Source organism: Chenopodium quinoa, unplaced genomic scaffold (genome assembly GCF_001683475.1).
Source record: "Chenopodium quinoa cultivar QQ74 unplaced genomic scaffold, ASM168347v1, whole genome shotgun sequence".
In the NCBI taxonomy this organism is placed as follows: domain Eukaryota; kingdom Viridiplantae; phylum Streptophyta; class Magnoliopsida; order Caryophyllales; family Amaranthaceae; genus Chenopodium; species Chenopodium quinoa.
In genome coordinates, this window is record NW_018745024.1 from 6,828,305 (window position 1) to 6,844,488 (window position 16,184).

At 37.2% G+C, this 16,184-nt stretch overlaps 1 protein-coding gene and 1 pseudogene across 1 annotated transcript; both read right to left on the bottom strand.

Moving 5' to 3' along the window:
• Window positions 1-5,309: 5,309 nt before the first annotated feature.
• On the bottom strand, window positions 5,310-7,746 carry LOC110708422 (WD repeat-containing protein LWD1-like). The gene has a single exon (XM_021886547.1). The coding sequence runs from the start codon at window positions 7,443-7,445 to the stop codon at window positions 6,387-6,389; it is 1,059 nt and encodes a 352-aa protein (XP_021742239.1). The 5' UTR covers window positions 7,446-7,746; the 3' UTR covers window positions 5,310-6,386.
• Window positions 7,747-11,445: 3,699 nt separating this feature from the next.
• Window positions 11,446-15,136, bottom strand: LOC110708423 (annotated as a pseudogene).
• Window positions 15,137-16,184: the final 1,048 nt, after the last annotated feature.

The window sequence follows — 16,184 nt, forward strand, 5'->3', positions numbered from 1 at the left end:
GCAGGTGGCTCAAAGTAATTAAACAACACATGCAACTGGGAGAAGTTGTGGATGTGAGGACCAAAAAGTTAGGGAAAACTGGTCGCAAGCCATTTGAATACTCTGATGAGTGGCTTATGTCTGTCCCTCTTTACAAGAGAACCACGCACAAACAGAAGCTATGGTGCTGCTCTACATGTCCATCATATGGTGATACACAGTTTGAAGAAAAGGGGCAGACTTAGGGCAGTGTCAGCAAGTAATCACCCAACATTATCAGAAAATCACAAAGCTGCAAGGATTAAGTGGGTTTTGCAACACATTCATCCAATTCCAAGTGAGGGGGATCCTACAATTATGGATATGCAACATCACATACACATTGATGAGAAGTGGTTCTACCTAAACCCAGAGACAAGGACTTTCTATCTTACCCCAAATGAAGAGGTCCCATACAGAGCACAACAGTCTAAAAGGTTTAAGATAAAGGCAATGTTCATGGGAATGGTGGGCAAACCACTTTATGATGCAGATGGGACACTTATTCACTCAGGGAAGTATGGGTTGTTCCCTTTTGTGAAACATGAGAGGGCAAGTCAGAAGACCAAAGACTGCCACACATAACCATTAAGTTGAAAACTAAGTTTTTGTATGTTTTGTAATGGTTAGGTGTATTTTGTTAAAAATAGTAGGTAGGCAGTCTTAGTAGGTACTTATTATTGAAATGGAACTTTGTACAATCAACAATTTTTTTTGGCAAATGAAATCATAGCATTAACAAGTACACAATGTGTTTAAAGTATGGGTTGGTTATTGTCTGTTTTTTCCATCAGATGGGATTGGTTTAACCATATAAGCCACTATTAACAGGCACCTCAACAACACCCTCTGTTAGAAGATGTTGGAGCTCCCTTAAGTAATGGGCTCAAGTCATAAGAGTCCCTTCATCATATGGAAAACCTACATCTATGATGCAATGTGGGTAAAGGGACTCAATGCATCATCACAAAATACCAATGGCAGGGAGTGACTCAAACTGTGGGGACTCTTAGGCAACAGATATTCCACAGGTTATTCATCTCAACAATAACCAACCCACACATTCATCTCAACAATAACCAACCCACACAGTCATGTCAACAATAACCAACCAACATAGTCATATTAACAATAACCAACCCACACAGTCATATCAACAATAACCAACCCACACATTCATATCAACAATAACCAACTGAGAGGTAGTAACAAAACACCACACAAGCCAACCAACTGAGAGGCAGTATCAAAAAACCACACAAGCCAAGCAATTCATGCTCACAATATAACCATAACAACATGCAGCCAATGAATTCAAGTGAAATGCCCAATATAACTTTAGAACAACAAAGTTCCCTTACCCAAAGCAACAATTTCAACCAACATAAGCAGACGACCAAACACCCCCATTTTATAATCACAATCAATAACAATGCCAATTCGAAATCAACAAAATCAACTCAAAAACTACAACCAAACAACAACAGTTTTGCCCAACAATAACAAACAAGCAATGAATATCACAACCCAAAATCAGTCAAAGGGACTCATATTTAAGCAAAATTCATTAAATTAGGGTTTAGTAATAGTTACGCTGCAAACTCAGAGATCTGGGGGAAAGTCATGAGGGTACTTGTCCCTCAAATATGCCATGTAGCAGGGATCCCAGTCACTGTAGTCGTCCTTCCAGATAGATTGAGGCCGCTTCTGTCCCCGTGGAGACGCCCCTTCGCCTGAAACCTTCTCAAACGTCACCACGACGTCATGACCAGCATTTTTGGGGCTTTCATTCGTCGTTTTCTCAGCAGCGACAACTTCAACAGCAGGAGGAGGTAGTTCAGCCACCACCTCCGCCGGAACAGGGACGGCCTTAAGCGGATCTACTTCCAGAACTTCCTCCTCGTCGCTTGAAAAATATAATTTCGCCCCAATTTTGCCTCCAGAGTAACGAGAAAACGAAGAAGAACAGCGACGAACTGGTTTCATAACACCAGATCCTCTACGGGCGATGTACAGAGTGGATTCCTCACCCTTTTTTGGACGAATTTGGGACTCTTTCTTCGCTTTTTTGGAACTCATTCTCACAGAAATTAAACAGAGACAACAGAGAGAGAACTAGGGTTTCACTGAGGAGAGAGAACAGAGGACGAAAATGAGAGAGAAGCGAGAGAAATACAGTAGATCTAGGGTTTTCCCCAAATGCGGAAAATGGTCAATCGTTGCATACTTCTCGAGGCGTAGAGGTCGGCGATTGTGTCCAAAGGCGCGAACACTTAATGTTAATCCCGTAGTATGGAATTTCACTTGTGAGCTACTCGAGGCACAAAGGCGCGGAAACTATCGCACATCAATCTTCCCGAGGTGCGGAAGATCATCATTCAGTGGATTGCTCGAGGCGTAGGAATCTACGACTTGTTTCCTGAGGCACGCAAACTTGTCATCTTGCATCTAGTGGATTGCTCGAGAGGCAGTGATTCCCGATAGGGGTCTCGAGGCGCGGAAAACTATCATCTGGTGGATTTCTCGAGGCGCTGAAAACTACCAAACGTGTTTGCTGCTGACGCAAGGGTGTCAAATACGCATTCTATCCCTTTGCTCTTTTATTTGTAAAACTAACGCTTTTCTGCAGGTATCAGCATAGACAAAGTGGTTTAGGATCGTAGAACGTGTTAAATCATTCTCCGTCCCAATCGACTACTTTGACTATCGTTTTCGAAACTCACATTTCTACAAACTCAGTCAAAGTGGGGGCTTCTGTAGACATCTAAAAATGTCTCCCCAAAACCAAACCCGATGATGAACAACCTTTCACCGCCATTATTGGTCGGGTCGAGTATTTAATCTTGAGAGCGCTTAAAATCCATATTCAGTCAAACACATTTTACAAATCAGTCAATAGATCAGTCCAAGTATTTAGTCAAAGCATAGTCTAACCCTCATTTCAGCCCAAACCATTTTAATCCATTTCATTTCATTTACTAATTAAGCCCGATTAATAAATATTAAAACCCTAAACATGAAATAAGTCCGAAACAATGAAACGACGTCTAAATTATCCCGTACTTAATGATTAATAAAAAGATAAAAATGAGTTTAGACGGAATTCCAGACAAGGCATTTATCGTGTCACGACATAATTGTCGCGCAACGAAAGGCTTTGTCATGTCATGGCAACATGTACCGTGTCCATACTTTACCCGAACTTCTAAATTCAAACCAAGGCGTGAAAGGTAGAACTGTTTGAGGGTTTGGCCCAAAATCAACTTTACTTTCATTTGATTTAATTTCCATTATATTATTTATTTTCCTTGAAGTTACTACCGCGTTTATTGTATTATAATTGCAAGAAAACGCAATCAAAGTAAGGAATCGTGTTCTTTTGTTCCTCTTATATTTCTAACGGTTTTTGTTGTGTTTGTCATGTACTAATCATTATTATTATGGTTAAATTGCTTCCAATGTTGATGTTTATTCTATTATATTTATTGATCACCATATTGCATGTTAAAGGGAATATGTAATTGAATATAACGACTATTAAGATTATTTGGACGACCGACTTAGGTTCCTTTTTAATCTTGTTGTTTAATCAAGTGATCATGATATTTTATAATTATATGTTGCATTAACATTCAACCAATTTAGCCTATTTGTATGCCTTTGAGATCGCAGGAATTCCTTTCACAATAAGAATCAAGTAGAGGCCAATACGGGCGAATGTGACTCCATGACTCATTTCGTACCATCATCCCCGATCCTCCTTTCGTGGTTCTGAACCATATGGAATTAGTAATCTCATGGATTATGAATTGGGTGTAACCTTCACGAGTCAATCGTTGTTGCCTTCGTTGTCCCTTAATCACGGTTGCCTTATAATGATCCGTGAACGGTTTACAAGTTCCTTATAAAACTTGTTGGCGGCTCCCTACTTTGCTTTGCCCCTAATCGTATATGTTAATTCCCACTTCCTTTGAGTGTCAAGCATACTCACAACATGCTTAAGTAGGCGTGCTTCAAATGATGCCTACAGCGCCGTTCAGGGAAGGGGATGGGACACTGGTCGTGGCTGGTTGCTGGCTGGCTTGGTGGGGAAAGGGTAGTTGTTTTTTTCTAAAAAAAAATTATCTCTAAAATAATATAATTTAATTGTTAAAATAATATAAAAACTAACCATTGTTAAAGATTTTAATTAAAATTGTAATTATCTTTGGTAAACAATAATACGAGTTTACCAAAGATAATAAGTTTTTTTGCAATTCACCACTGATAAAATTAAAAATTTCAATGTTACCAAAGGGAATTAGCTTGTCATATAATGCCAAGGGTCTTCCTTTCTCATCTTATTTTAAATCATCCTAACTTAATAAAAACAAGTATGGAGTAGTTCATAACTTCACATAAGTTCAGACAAAATAGATTTAAATTATTTTTCTCAAACAATTTTATACAAAAGCACAAATAAAACAATTTCAGAATATATAAGTTCAAATAAAAACGTTAATACAATTATCACAATTGACAGCTTTTAGGAGATAGTATCAATTATCGTCACCCGCCCTTATAACTCTCTAAACACCAAAAGAAAAAAAAAAACAAATTGACGACCAATTTGGCAAAGGGATTTTCAGTTATATTTATACGATTATCAATTTGGTTGATTGGCCACAAAACTTCAAGCTCCATCACGGCCAGTCGATGCATAGCAGCATAAATAAAAGCCACACTAATCTCCATCCATCGATCCTTGTTAAATTCAATTTTAATCAACAGGATTAACCGTTTTACTGCAGAGCTTTGTTTCTATCTAGCCTCATTTATGGACCTTTGATGGCAACAAAATTACATACTCTATATATATATATATATATATATATATATATATATATATATATTTTTTTTTTTTTTAAGTGTCCCATAGTGACATACTAACCTGACATGCATGTCGATACAAAATTTTAATCAATTATTTCTTTAATTATCATTAAATATAATTTACAACAATTGAACATCTAACAAGTATCCACAAGGCTTTTTTTTTTTTTTTTTTACGTATAAATCACAAACATTAATCAAAGTAGATCAAATGAATAGTGCCAAAATTGCCAATGGGGCACTTAAAAAAAAAAACGGCGGAAGTTCTCCGTATCAAGGACTTCCTGCACTCCTCTCTCATATAAAAAATATAAAAAATAAAAAAAAGTTCCTGCAGTCCTGACTAGCAAGAGAAGTATGAAAACTGGCATTTACATCATCAAGCAACTCCGATATCATATACTATTAACAGAAGTCGATGATGATTAAAGGGAATAATACACATTTAATGAGAGCATAGTCGCATACGTTAGTAATAACAATACACACAGGCTTAATTAATACACCGTAGCTCTCACAAGGACGCACAAGTTTAAATCTGAGCTAGGCAGACGAGGCACAATGGCTGCATGATGACCAAATCAAGACAGGTCGCAGACATAAATTTTAAAATCCGTGGTTAAAGAATTGACTGCCACATAACTCCAAAAGGCATGGCTAGCCTGGTTATTGGGCATGGTATGATACTCGTATGTGGCCGGATGTGATGGTGCAGGGCATTGTAGGCCAGGCAATAACATAGAATTGAGCATCTTCAAGCTATAGTCCACTTCAGGCTTCAGCAACAGAATTGAGCATAGTCGAGTTATAGACTTATAGGCGGTTCGGCAACATGCAAATATTACAAGTAACAACAGCATGTAGCACATCAGTGAAAACTGAAACATATTCCCAGGGCATTCAGTAAATTGTAACCTCCACCAGAAACTGGTAATCCATGACATTTATATGCTTCAGCCACTCAAGCTTAGTGAGGTTAGCATCAAAGAGCACAGCAGATAATCTATCCATTGTAACTACAAACAAGCATTGAAGAAGCAAACTTTAAAATTTGCAACTGCTTTCAGATTTCAGCATCAGTCCAACTTCAACATTACAACACACCTCAACGTGTTTAAATTCAACTCATTTCTAGGACAACCATTCTTTCTATGTCACATGTATACTAATCCCAAACATAATCAGCAACAATATCGATGTCCTATTTTAGTCTATAATTTCGTTCTGCAACATCACACCACATTTTTTTACTTTTATTTTTCCAATACAGTCAAACAAACAGAACACAATTCATCAAAGACTCACTAACTATGCTAAACATAACATCATAACATAGTCACTAATCATCCAAACCTAAACACTACCTTACTATGCCAACATTATTAAGCACAAAACACAACAGAAACACAATAGCAACAACCAAATAACATTTTTTCCTTCCATAAACAATTAATTATATGCTATACTTATCTCCAATCAATTTTCTACTCTACCAATCAAACCCTGAGAATCTGAAGCTTATTAGAGAAAGCTATGGCAACCCAATCAGGCTGAGACGACGACCACTGAAGCTGCTCAATCTCGGCCCCAGCCGTGTACGCCAAAATGGGGTCCAACCCACCTTCCACAGGCTGCCCCATTGAAGACAAGTCCCAAATCAGAGCCTGCATATCATCACCAGCAGTACAAATATGACAAGAACTATGAGGTGCCCAAGCAATAGCATTAGCACTAGCTTGATGCCTCTGCAACTCCACCACCGGAAGCGTCGGAAACCGAATATCCAACACAACAACCTTAGGACTATTCATTATAATAGTAGCCATATATCTAGGGTCTTGCTTATTCCACCCTAGTCTAACCAAAGGAGTATCAGGCTCAGAACTTTCGTAAATGATAGTCGAATGTTCTTTATCCCTCAAATCAAAAACCCTAACAGACCCATCAGCCGAAACCGACGCAAAAACCCCAGCACCGCCCCAAGCAATATCATAAACCTCCTTATCATGCGCAATCAATTGAGTATCAACAGTTTCCCTCTCAATATCCCAAATCGTACACGTCGTATCAATCGAAGAAGTCCCAATACGACGCGGTTCAGCCTCATTCCAATCAAACGAGGTTAAAGGACCACAATACTCGGAATTTTTATTCCCATTAAGAAGAGATTTGAGCTCAACAGAGTTGGAATCTGAATTGATGTGCCAGATTCGAAGGTAATCGGAGGAAGTAGCGAGATAATCGGGTTTGGAGCAATCTTTGTCGGGTGTGAAGATTGCTTTGGTGGGTGGGTAAGGGTGGTCAAAGGAGAGAGAAGGGTCAGCTTTGATTTCGCCGGTGGAATCGTCGAGTTGAACGATTTCGACGCGGTTTTGGGAGTGTTCGAGGAGGGAGGCGATTGCGAGACGGTATTTTTTGTCGCGACGAACGCTCCAATTCATGGAGTAGATGTGCCATGGTGCTTCGTAAGTGTAGATTTCGGAGCGTTGTTTTTGTTGGTCGTCGGAGGAGAAGGGTTCTGGGTTCATTGATGATGGTTCACTGCTTGCTCCCATTGTTGTTAATGGAGGTTTTCAAGGTTCCCGCTTCTTTTAGGGGGGTGGAGTTGAAGTGGGTGTTAAGATTTTTTTTGTGGTGAAGTTTGGGGATTGTTTGAGAGGGGGGATGAAATGGAGGCCGGAGGATTGGGGGTTTTGGAACGCCGGGTTGCTCTCACTCTCTCAGTGTGATAGTAGAAGTGAAGATGTTTTGGTAAATAGAGTTTTGATAGATAAGTGGATTTGACTCATGGGTGTCCATTCGGGTCTATGGTTCGATTTCAAATTGTGTTTATCGATTTTGGGTTATAACAAATTTAAATAGCTAGGGGTTAGCTAGAGTCGATTTTGAAAATTATTTGGGTCAAATTGTAATCAGAGTGGGTTATAATCAATTTGGGTTAAACTAGGTCGGTTTGAAAATTGATTTAGTTAAATTAAAGCAGATTTCAATTCAAAACAGAGCGGGTCAATTCGAGTTGGATCATTTTCAATTCACGTCAAGTCAAATAGTTAGAGACAAGTTCTAAACAAGTTGGGTTAATCGAGTAGCGGGTAAGAACGAGTTGGGTCAAAATTGAAAGTCGGGCCCTAAACTAATTGAGTTAATCGGATTGCAGGTAGGAACAGAAGGTCATAATCGAGTTATGACTTTAACAAATTAGGTTGATCGAGTAACGAATTAGAACAAGCTGGGTTGTAAATGGTCTAATCATAAACACGTTAGGTTGATTGGGTAGCAAGTCATAATGGGTTTGGTCATAAACTCGTAATTAATACAGTAGTACTTAGTCTTTTATAAGTTTTATTATTCAATAGTAATTGGAAGTTACTCTATAGATTTAGCAATACATTTCTTCATTTCAACCTAGTAAACTGTGTAAAATAGTATAAAAAAAATATTTAAAAGTAAAATTATTTTTAATTATTAGTTGTTTATATGCGTATTCAAGTAGGTGTGAGAAAAGAATATTTTTTTTGTAATAAAATTGATTCATATATAAAGTCATATGACATATACAAAGAGATTTAAATATAACAAATATAGTACATGATAATTGAATCAAATAAAAACATCATGTCAACAAAGCTACGATCGTTGTTGCAAATCGTACATTCTTCATACCCTCTTTCATATCCCTGTGATTTACAACCTTCTTTGGCTAGGGGGTCTATCGATATGTTGTAACCGTAAAAAAAAATTTCGTCTGATTCGTTAGATTGTAATTGAAAGATTAACGTCGATCCCCACAAACTTTTACCAATGAAACAACTTTATAGCAATCCGTGAAACAAAAACGGAAATTTTCAATGGTAGCTCTCTACTATTACTTATTTCCAATATGGTAGCTAACTTTTTTTCGATTATCTTTGGTAGCCCTCTACTTTCACCGTTTTACAACTGTGACCTTAATAATGTTTTTTCCGTTAAATCTAACTTATTACTCGAATACGGTTAACTATTTAAAATAAAAAAATAAAAATTAAACACTTAATCATGGTTAGTTTTCTAATAATTAAATAATTCTGTTTGTAAAAATAAAAAACAACCCTCCACCATCAGCCCAACCTTCTCCCCTCCACTGTTGGCACCCATGCTTCCCCAGCGCCGATCTACATCATCACCCAAGCCCCCACCCTGAACCCTAAACCATCGACTTTCCCCCACCCCACCCTCACCCCTAAGTCGCCCCCTCCCCTTCCTCCTCCCGTTCCTCCCACCACGAGTTGCGCCCCCCCTAAAACCCCACCTGGTAACCACCCTAAACCCTAAAACACGAGTCAAGTGGGGGTTTAGGGTTTGGGGGCGGCTCGTAGTGGGGACGGAGAAGGGAGGTTTTTGGGGTTCGCTTGTGAGGGAAGCCTTTGCGTCGGTGGGCAAGGCAATTGGGTGTCGACAGTGAAAGGGGAGGGGGAGAGGGTGGCTGGCTGGCTGGTGGAGGAGTGGATTTTTTTTATATATTTTATTTTGTTTGAAAGTTAACCTTGGTTAAATTTTGATAATCAATTCCCATATGCTATGCAACTATGCAAGTAATCTGAAATAATGAATCCACCCAAATCTTAGCCCTCATAATTTGCACCTAATATTTCGGCTTGAGGCCGCCATTTGAGTACAAGTTTAATTTTACACCCGCCTATATTCTTCTCCCCTACATGTGAGAGTCAGTAAAATTGCACCCTTCCTCAACCTCTTGGCCTCTTCATAACTTGAATTCTAGGTGAATTGCCTACTTTTTTTTTTTTTTTTTTTTTTTTTTGAAATGTTGTTTGATCATTTGTTCAGATTAGCTTTGATTGTTAATTTCGTATTATATTTGTTATTTAGTACTACATATATCATTGTGCATAGTAAGGAAGGACTACATTTTGTAAGAATGTTCTCAAACCTGTCAAGAAAATTATATGTTCATATTGTTCATAAATACAAGTATACAACTATACATCCATTGTATAAAAAGGCTAAAGGCACATTAAGGCGCTATAAATAAAATTTTCTATGGCTTAGTGTCACGGTCCAAGTGTTCTGACACCGGATTAGAGGTGGATTCTAACACTTAGGCACGCCTCGTTGTGCCTCATTTCTCTATGACTTAGGCAAACCTCATTATGCCTACCTCATTGTGCCTGCTGCTTATAAAAAGCTTAATTGTCCTATCTACTTATCTGTCTATGCATCTGTAATGCGGTAATGTTGATACATTCAATCTTCCAAGAATCGTTGGCCATAACTGTTCAACTTAATCGAGAACCACAATCCTTTTACTTAATTATGACAATTAGATCTAAGGATGCTAAACAGTTATACTGAGAATCACGAAAAGTTGTAGTGTGAGTAGCTATATTAGCAGTTAGAACTGCACCTGGCCTTACTCGAGCCTAGGACTGCCTGCTAGACTGCTACGGCTGTTGTAATGTGATAAAGATCCTTGATAGTATTTCAAGGAATTTGAAGATCAAGTGACTGAATGTTCTGTGAAATGCAGATTAAGCAAGACAGCAGGAGCAAAGTCGTCCTCTAGAATGACAGTTGAAGCTCGCTTGCAAAAGGTACATTTCATATGATTTTATTTGATTGTTGGAATACAAATTACAGTAGTTTTCTTTAGAGGGCAAAGCCTTGATTTAAATGATGTCCCATTCCATGAAGAAATAATCGCATTCGTGGGAAAGATGTATTTAATTTTGTTGGACATAAATGGATGATAGAATTGACTAAGGTGGGTGGCACCTTAAGTTGTAATCTTAGAACAGCTTACAGTTGCCCTGTTTCAAGCAATAATTCCCACTAAGATGGTACTTTGTATAATAAAGATAGATAGAATTCGAGTCATATTCACTTAAAAATAGCAACCAAAGGGATATTTTGAAATTTACTTTCTTCAATAAGGGAAATTTAAAATCCCTCTTCAAGATATACTTTATAATGCAATAAGCCAAACATATCTCTTCACATGTAATTATGCCAAAATTGTTACAAGAGTTCGGATTATGAAGGGGAGAACTTGCTAATATTGAGACATTAGATTACCTTTAAGTTCACCTGGATGTATACTGTATACGTGGTAGATTATGTACATGCACTATTTCATGTCAAAATATGATAAAAGGGTCTTTGAAACTTGTGGAGGTGGAATTTTTGTTAGAAGACCCTGTAAAATTTTCTTTAGATACTTATTTTTTGTATGTCATATAAGTCTAGATTGTCTTACCACAGAGGTGAAAGCATTGGTTACATTATCTGATGAATTGGGGCTCAAGTTCGGCGTCAAAGAGTTTCTACCTGAATGGTTAAACTCAACAAAATTAGTATTTTCATTTATTGATGTTTGGATTTTAGGCTTATCTTCTAATACAAGTCCAGTATGATTTATACATCAAACTTGGAAGTTTGGAACCATATGTTTTACTCTATAAGCACCGGTCCTGCTCGAGTTCACCCTGCCCTTTAGCCACCTCTTTGTTTTCCTTCTCTTTTCCCCTTTGTTTCTTTACTTGCAATAGGTGGATGAAAAAACAAGAATATTGAATTAATTAGAAGAAAAAACAGGGGAAGGGTGTGCTTTTTTCAAAAAAAGACTAAATGAAATAGATGGGCCAGCCTAATATTATTTTTTTGTAAGACTCAAAAGTAAACACTATTGCTTAAAAAAATAGAGTGAAAGTGTAAAATTACAATACTCAACTCTTGACATAATGATATGCATACAAGCTTTAGGGTGTAAGGAAAGAAAAAAAAAGTCACTTTGTTGTCTGGATTGATATTAGTTAATTGCATATTGATGTAGATTTGCTATAAAGTTGGAGTTAAATAAAAGCATTTCATTATTAACAAACTATTCCATAAAGTTTTAATTTGTACAATTCTAGATCCACTGACTAAAAAGTATATGCAATGACTCAGATTAATATCAGCAAAAACTTTTTCTTTTATCATGAGTCAGATTGACACTGATGTTTGTTTAATGGTCTATGGCAGGAATTCTACGTCTCAGAAACCTGAATACATTTTACGAGCCAACCGATGGGCCAGCTGATCGCAGCAAGTGCTATGCATACGCACCATTGAACCCAATTCAACCTTTCAGTACCTGCAAATTTCTTGAGGAATTCTACCATTGCCACTTGAAGAAGAACAGTAATCCCAACTATTCCTAGAAACAATCTGTTTTTAAGAATACCTTGAAAAATGTTCTTTTTCTCCAGCTTTCTTGCATTAAACTCGTTAAACACTTGACATAGCACGAAACAGTTGAAGATGAGTGTGTCCTTCGCCTTTTCCCCTACTCCGAAGATTGACTGACCCTTGAACTGTAGGATCAGCAAAATGGTCATTTGATAAAAGGCTTGTGCAATGAGGTTTCGCCACATGACTTTGGTTATGAGTGGCTCAGTTCTTCCTACAGGAGTTTTTTCCATAAAAGATCATTAGTTGGTTCTTCGGTTGCCAAAGCTAATGCTCCTAAAGTATCCATGATCAAGTTCACCCACAGCAGTTGGACTGCTGTCAGAGGAACATTTCCTGATGAAACTGCAGCAACAAAGTTGATTACAAGCGCGGCAACATTTACTGTCAGTTGAAACTGGATGAATTTCTGGATGTTGTTGTAAACACATCTACCCCACCTTAAGACTGTGACAACTGAAGCAAAGTTGTCATCTAGGATAACTATATCGGAGCTCTCTTTTGCGACTTCAGTTCCTTGAATGCCCATTGATAACCCAATATCGGCTTCTTTAAGTGCAGGAGCATCATTTGTGCCATCACCTGTCACTGCCACTACATGGCCTTTTTCTTTTAAGCACTGGACCATGAGGAGCTTATCAAATGGGGATGATCTTGCCATTACTCGAATGTGTTCAACTTTATCCATTCTTTGTTCAGGAGAGTAATTTCTGAACTGAATACCTTCTATGACAGCTTCTTCATGTAATAATTGATCATCAAGGATTCCGCATTCTGAAGCAATAGCTTTTGCAGTGAAAATGTTGTCCCAGGTAATCATTTTCACACTAACCCCTGCTTTGCTGCATGATTCTACTGCTTCTCGGACACCAGGCCGACATGGATCCTTCAACCCAACTATACCCAACAAAGTTAGGCCACTTTCATCAAGCTGATGTGTGGCATCGCCTTCGTTTCCTTGTTTGTGAGCAAAAGCAATGCATCTTAGGCTTTTTGTTGCCATACTTTGAATTATTCCCCGAAAATATATATTATCTTCTTCCTCCAACCTCACAAGCATCCCTCCTTGATCATAATAACTCGAACACATATCTAAAATCATCTCTGCTGCTCCCTTCCAATGCACTTGTACTACTTTACTATCACTCATCATCCTAACCATAACCCCACTTCGCTTTTTCTCAGAGTTGAAGGCCTCAACTCTCAGAACTTCAAAATTTTTATTCAAATTTTCAATCTGCATCTTCAAATCACATATAGCCCATTTTAGGATTGCTTTCTCAGTCGGACTTCCCGATATCTCAGGAACTGTTGCAGAACCCAATTGACAGACACTTCCACTCGTGTTCAAGCCAACTGCTTGATGAAGTAACTCAAGTACATACTGATAAAGAGAAGGGGTTTTGAACCACTTCTCTGCCCTGCCAAAATTCAGTGACACTCATTTGGTTAAGAGTGAGTGTACCTGTTTTGTCAGTGCATACAGTAGTAGCCGAACCCATAGTTTCGCAAGCAGAGAGTTTCCTCACCATAGCATTATCTCCCATCATCTTCTTCATCGAATAAGCCAGAGTTAAAGTCACGGCTAAGGGGAGACCCTCTGGAATGGCTACAACAATAATGGTAACCGCTGCAGAAACAATGTTTATGACTGCATTCATTACATCACTAGTACTCGTTTTCGATCCATTAAATTCACTTTTTCCATGTTCATCTAAAGTGTGTCCTGTGAAATACCGAATCAACATTACAATAAGAACAAGTGATGCAACAAGTACCCCAACCTTACCAATATATGCAGTGAGTTTATTAAGCCGTTTTTGTAATGGAGTCTCTTCATCCATGTTTCGAGTAATCGAACTCATCATTTCACCCCATGTAGTGTTCATCCCTACTGAAGTAACCAACATCCTCCCATAACCATCTGTCACTTTTGTGCCAGAGAACAAAAAGGGGCTATTCCTCTCATCCACTTCGACATTATCACTTTCTCCGGTCATGCTTGATTCATCCACCTTTAAGGAGTATCCATCCAAGAATAACCCATCAGCCGGAATCTGATCTCCTATATTCAAATAAACAATATCTCCCACAACTATTTCAAAGATGGATGTATATTGGCGTTACTGATAGCAGAAACCGAAACGACGAGGAATATTGCAATAATGATGCTTCCCCCATCATACCACCCTTCTTTTAGGCCATTCTGCTTCATACCAAACCCCAAAGAGAGGCTTGCACATATGAAAAGTATTATAATTGTGGTGTCTTTTGATGCTTCAAATACAAACCTGAGGAAAGTTTTATTAGGCTGTTTTCGGAAACAATTAGACCCGAAAACACTCTTTCGATGCAAAATATCAGGAGCGTTAGTGCTATCAACACCAAGTGCATTGTTGGTTCCTAGTGTTAAAGCAAGATGCTTAACACCGCCAAGTTGCGAAAGTGATTCAAGATTCTTCTCTCTTGTAATGGAAGTGAGGGTTTGTTGGTTAATGGATAAGGGCAATGATGACAACGACAACGACGACGATTCTTGTACATTCTTATGGATAGAAACAGAATCAGATTCTACATAAAGGACTACATAAGACGGAGAACGGAGGAGTACTCTTTTGTAGAGATGTGTGTTTTTGTTAGCTTTTTTGGAGAGTGTAACGATGAAGTAAACTGCTTTGCACGGCAAACTCCATCGACTCGAGGATTTAACCGGAAAGGGTTGATTTTGATCGGAGTGAGTGGCATTTTTTGTAGTGTTACGTTGGTGTAACTCCATGATTATGAAAGTGTATGATATTTGGGATTGAATTATGTATTGTTAAAATTTTACTCCATTTTATATAGAGTAACGAGTAAACTATTGACTCCTATAGGAGAATGGATGTATTTTCATGTACATTTCACTCTTTAAGTTTAGATTCATAGTATTCCTCCCTTTTTTACTCTTTGTTCAATAATGGACTATGTATCATGTATGTTGATTTGTACTACCATAGTAATATGTAGTTACACAAAATTATTATTTACGGAGAATGTATTTATTGATTAAGGGGTTACTTTCCTGAATAACTTCCTGTATTTTATGTTTGTTGTGAAGTAACTACCTTTTTGAGTGGAGTAGTTTCCTAACACTTTTTTTGTGGGGCAACTTCCTACCATTTTCTTATCTTTATTTATAGAATTAGGATATAGAAAGAAAATTAATAATAATTGCAAATTTTGTATTGACTTGCCCGAGTCTTTAGGCAGTAAGTCAACAAGTTAAGTGATTGTACTCTAAAGAACTATAAAGGTCGCCATATGTCCATTAGTTATATTTTTCCATATACGAATGACGAAGGTGTTCTGGCGTCATCAGATAACGTCATCTAAATTACAAAACATAACTGCTTGTGATCTAATGTAAACCCTCTTCTTTATGTTGCATCCGTGTTAAGGTGGTAATCTGATTATTTAATCCAAATTAGACTTGGTTATTGAATAAGGTAGCTTAATGATAATAAGGTGAAAGTTAAGCCTAAATGGTTATTAATGGATAAGGCCTTTATTGGGTAAAGAATTAAAACATGTGTTCAATTTAAAAGAAATTACTAATCTAAATATATATGTATAGATTAGTAATTTCTTTTAGAATTAAATAATTTAAATGACACATAAGCAAAATTGGCGAATGAGATTTCCAAGTTTAAATTAATTAAATATAAAGTTTTATCTTTTGATATCAGGAATTTTGTCTAAATATATACAAATTTTAGTACATAAATTTAAAAATTTTCAAACAAACCGTGTATCACACGGGCTTCATCTAGTATTATTATAAAATAGAGAGAATTCTAAGTTACCAAAAAAAAAAGTTTCATTTATTTAAACACAATTGTAAACGGAAAACGTTTCATTTATTTAAATATGGTGGAAATAAAATTTAAAAAAATTTATAACGTTAAAAAAAGTACTTTGTACATTGATTTTTTTTTTTATTTATATTTACTTAACAATGGCTTTTTCCCACATTTATTTTATTTTATTTTTTTACTTTCTTTTAGGGAAATATTTATTTTAATTAATAGTTT

Bases quoted from the DNA above. Each gene is read 5' to 3' on its own strand.
- LOC110708422 (XM_021886547.1), bottom strand. From the start codon at position 7,445: ATGGGAGCAAGCAGTGAACCATCATCAATGAACCCAGAACCCTTCTCC.